This window comes from Myotis davidii, unplaced genomic scaffold (genome assembly GCF_000327345.1).
Source record: "Myotis davidii unplaced genomic scaffold, ASM32734v1 scaffold329, whole genome shotgun sequence".
Classification (NCBI taxonomy): domain Eukaryota; kingdom Metazoa; phylum Chordata; class Mammalia; order Chiroptera; family Vespertilionidae; genus Myotis; species Myotis davidii.
The window spans coordinates 2,704,558-2,707,295 of NW_006300374.1; the positions used below are offsets into that span (position 1 = coordinate 2,704,558).

Sequence of the window (2,738 nt, forward strand, 5' to 3'; positions counted from 1 at the left end):
TGATGCCCTTGACTGAAATGAGGACAGATGACAACGACCTCTGTTCGGTGAGAAGGTGATGAGTTTAATTTACAATGTGTTGGCTAAAAGATCAAGTCTTATGTTTCTGGTGCTCCACCTTGGAGCCCAGAAGAAAGCCATGGTTAAAACAAGTAATTCCATCGAGACTATCTGGAGAAAGGAGGTTATCAGAGCTCAGAGGCCCACCTGCCTCTTGGAATTAGCAGCACTGGCATTCCCTTATTTGGAGCCCCTTTCTGTCTTCCTTCCCTTTAAGAAGTGACTGAAGTTTAAAGGTGAAAATGACTTTACTAGAAACCACAGTGGCACTACTCCGTGCCTGCTGTTAGCCACAGCTGGGTGGTGGCTGACATTCTTGGGGTTCTGATTCTGCGCCTCATGCTTGCAAGTCCTTGGGCTCATCTGGAGTTAACTTCGTCAGTTTATCCACACAGAGCAGGATGAGGGTGAGAAACCAGAGGCTCCAGCCAACAGCGGCCGCGATCCAGCCGTACTCATCCACTCCAGCGTGGCAACACTGGGATGCTTTTAGGCAGAAGTCCACATCTGGGGGAAGAGAGAGCATCACACCAGCCCACCCATCTCTAATAGTCATAACAACAAGACAATAATAATACAATAGTTAACCTTCATGAAAATATGCCATGTGCTATGCTAAATGTTCTACACATGTTACCTTATTTATTCCTCGTAAAGTGATAGGTGTGGTGGTTAGTCCCATTTTACATGAAGAATCTCAGGCTGTAACTTGCCCAAGGTCATGGGTTGGCAGAACTAGAACTCAAACCTAAGTCTGCAGGACTCCAAAGCTGTGTTCTTAACCTCTACACCTTCTTGCCTATTATTCTTCTCTATAAGTGTCCAGACGTGAACAAACACATTTGGTCATTCAATGAGGGCAGATTAAAGGAAGCCAGACTTAGAATATATTGCAAGACTGTTAATTAGACATCTGCAATAGTGGTGGCTTTATGAAGTACTGCCCTCCTTATGGCTGGAGGTATTCAAGTAGAGAAGAACAGAAATATGCAAAGGGTATGAAAATAAAGTTCCTGCCTTGGGAGCTTCTAGCCGAGTTTTGTGGTCTTTCCACTGGCAAACATCTACAAGTCTCTGAACTCAGGGCATCTTTGGCTCCTGTCATGGGGATGGGTCATTCGAGCTATCTGTGCCAAAGGTGGTGAGCTTCGATGGGGGGGTCAAGGCCAAGATAGCTTTTGGACGGACTCTGCAAACAGTTCTGGAGGCTGTGAACAAACCACACCAGCACCCAGCGAGGCCAGGCCGACACTCAGCCACCCCACGCCACTGAACAGAAGCCAGGAGGCTTGTGTGTCCCTCCCAGACCCAGGGCCAGCTCTGGTTGGGGCAGTTGGCAGACGCTTACTGTGGCACTGTTCCAGAGTCTCAGGATCTGGGTGGTGGTTGGTCAAGGTTGAGTTGTTGCCACTGCTTGCTTCTGGGGAAAAAAAGGCAGAAGACAGTCTGAGTAAATTAGTAGTGAGTACTGTGAAAGGATTATAGACGTTCCAGTCTAGACGTCATGCAGCAAAACTAACTCCTTTCTATGGACTAAATTGTGGCTCCCCCCTCCCCCAAATTCAGATGTTGAAGTCCTAATCCCCCAGTAATGAATGCATCTGGAAATAAAACCTTTAAAGAGGTCTTTCTAACATGAAATGGGGCCATAGGTGTGGGCCCTAATCCAGTATGACGGGTCCTTATAAGAAGAGGAGAGACACAGGGTTGTGCAAGCAGAGGAAAACCACATGAGGACACAGGAGGGAGACCTCAGGAGAAACCAACCCTGCAGACACCTTGCTCGTGGACTTCTTTGTTGTGTCAGCCCTAGCAAACAAATCCTCCCCTTTTTTCCTATGGTGGTCTCTTCTCATTCAGAGCTGCTTTATTTCCATCTCGCATGGTCCCTTACCCAGGGCCTGCCATCTACAGCTTCCCAAACACTCTAATTATCAAATTAGCTGCTTTCTATGCAAATAAATACATAGAAAATGGTTTTTCTAATATATGGTAACAAACTTATTTAAAAATCTGAAGCATCTTTGCATAACTACCTTTAATTCCCTCCAAAACTTTGAACAGCCTGGCCTGTGTGGTACAGTAGTTGAGCGTTGACCTATGAACCCAGAGTCACGGTTTGATTTGTGGTCAGTCAAATTAGTTGCTTTCTATGCAAATAAGTACATAGAAAATGGTTTTTCTAATATATGGTAACAAACTTATTTAAAAATCTGAAGCATCTTTCCATAACTACCTTTAATTCCCTCCAAAACTTTGAACAGCCTGGCCTGTGTGGTACAGTGGTTGAGCGTTGACCTATGAACCCAGAGTCATGGTTTGATTTGTGGTCAGGGCACATGCCTGAGTTGTGGGCTCGATATCTGGGCGGGGGGTGGTGGTGGTGGGGGGAGCAGGCAATGAAGTAGGCAATCAGTGATTATCTCACCACTGATGTTTCTATCTCTCCTTCTCCCTTCCTCTCTCTGAAATCAATCAAAATATATTGAAAACAAAACTCTTGAACAAATAGACATTGAAATCTGACCTTTATTTCTGACAAAGATACTGGTATTACTTCAGCAAGACATGGAAGTGATTATCAGGGGGGAAAAATTAAACACCATATAAACAAATCTAGAGGTTGCTAGAATATGTAGCACTTCAAATTGTCCCTTGGTTAAGAAGTAGAGAGCCCA

At 45.0% G+C, this 2,738-nt stretch overlaps 1 protein-coding gene across 2 annotated transcripts in view; it reads right to left on the minus strand.

Annotated features, from left to right (window-relative positions):
• Nucleotides 1-249: 249 nt before the first annotated feature.
• The window catches only part of TMEM213 (transmembrane protein 213), a 6,322-nt gene continuing 3,833 nt past the window's right edge, over nt 250-2,738 (minus strand). The window contains exons 2-3 of one of the 2 annotated variants that reach the window (XM_015572683.1): nt 1,409-1,477; nt 250-567 (exon numbers count right to left, since the gene is read on the minus strand). In XM_015572683.1, coding sequence (XP_015428169.1) covers nt 398-567; nt 1,409-1,477 — 239 coding nt within the window. In that variant the 3' untranslated portion in view covers nt 250-397. Of the gene's footprint in view, nt 568-1,408; nt 1,481-2,738 lie in introns of both variants that reach the window. The other variant, XM_006777121.2, reaches the window with a different exon arrangement.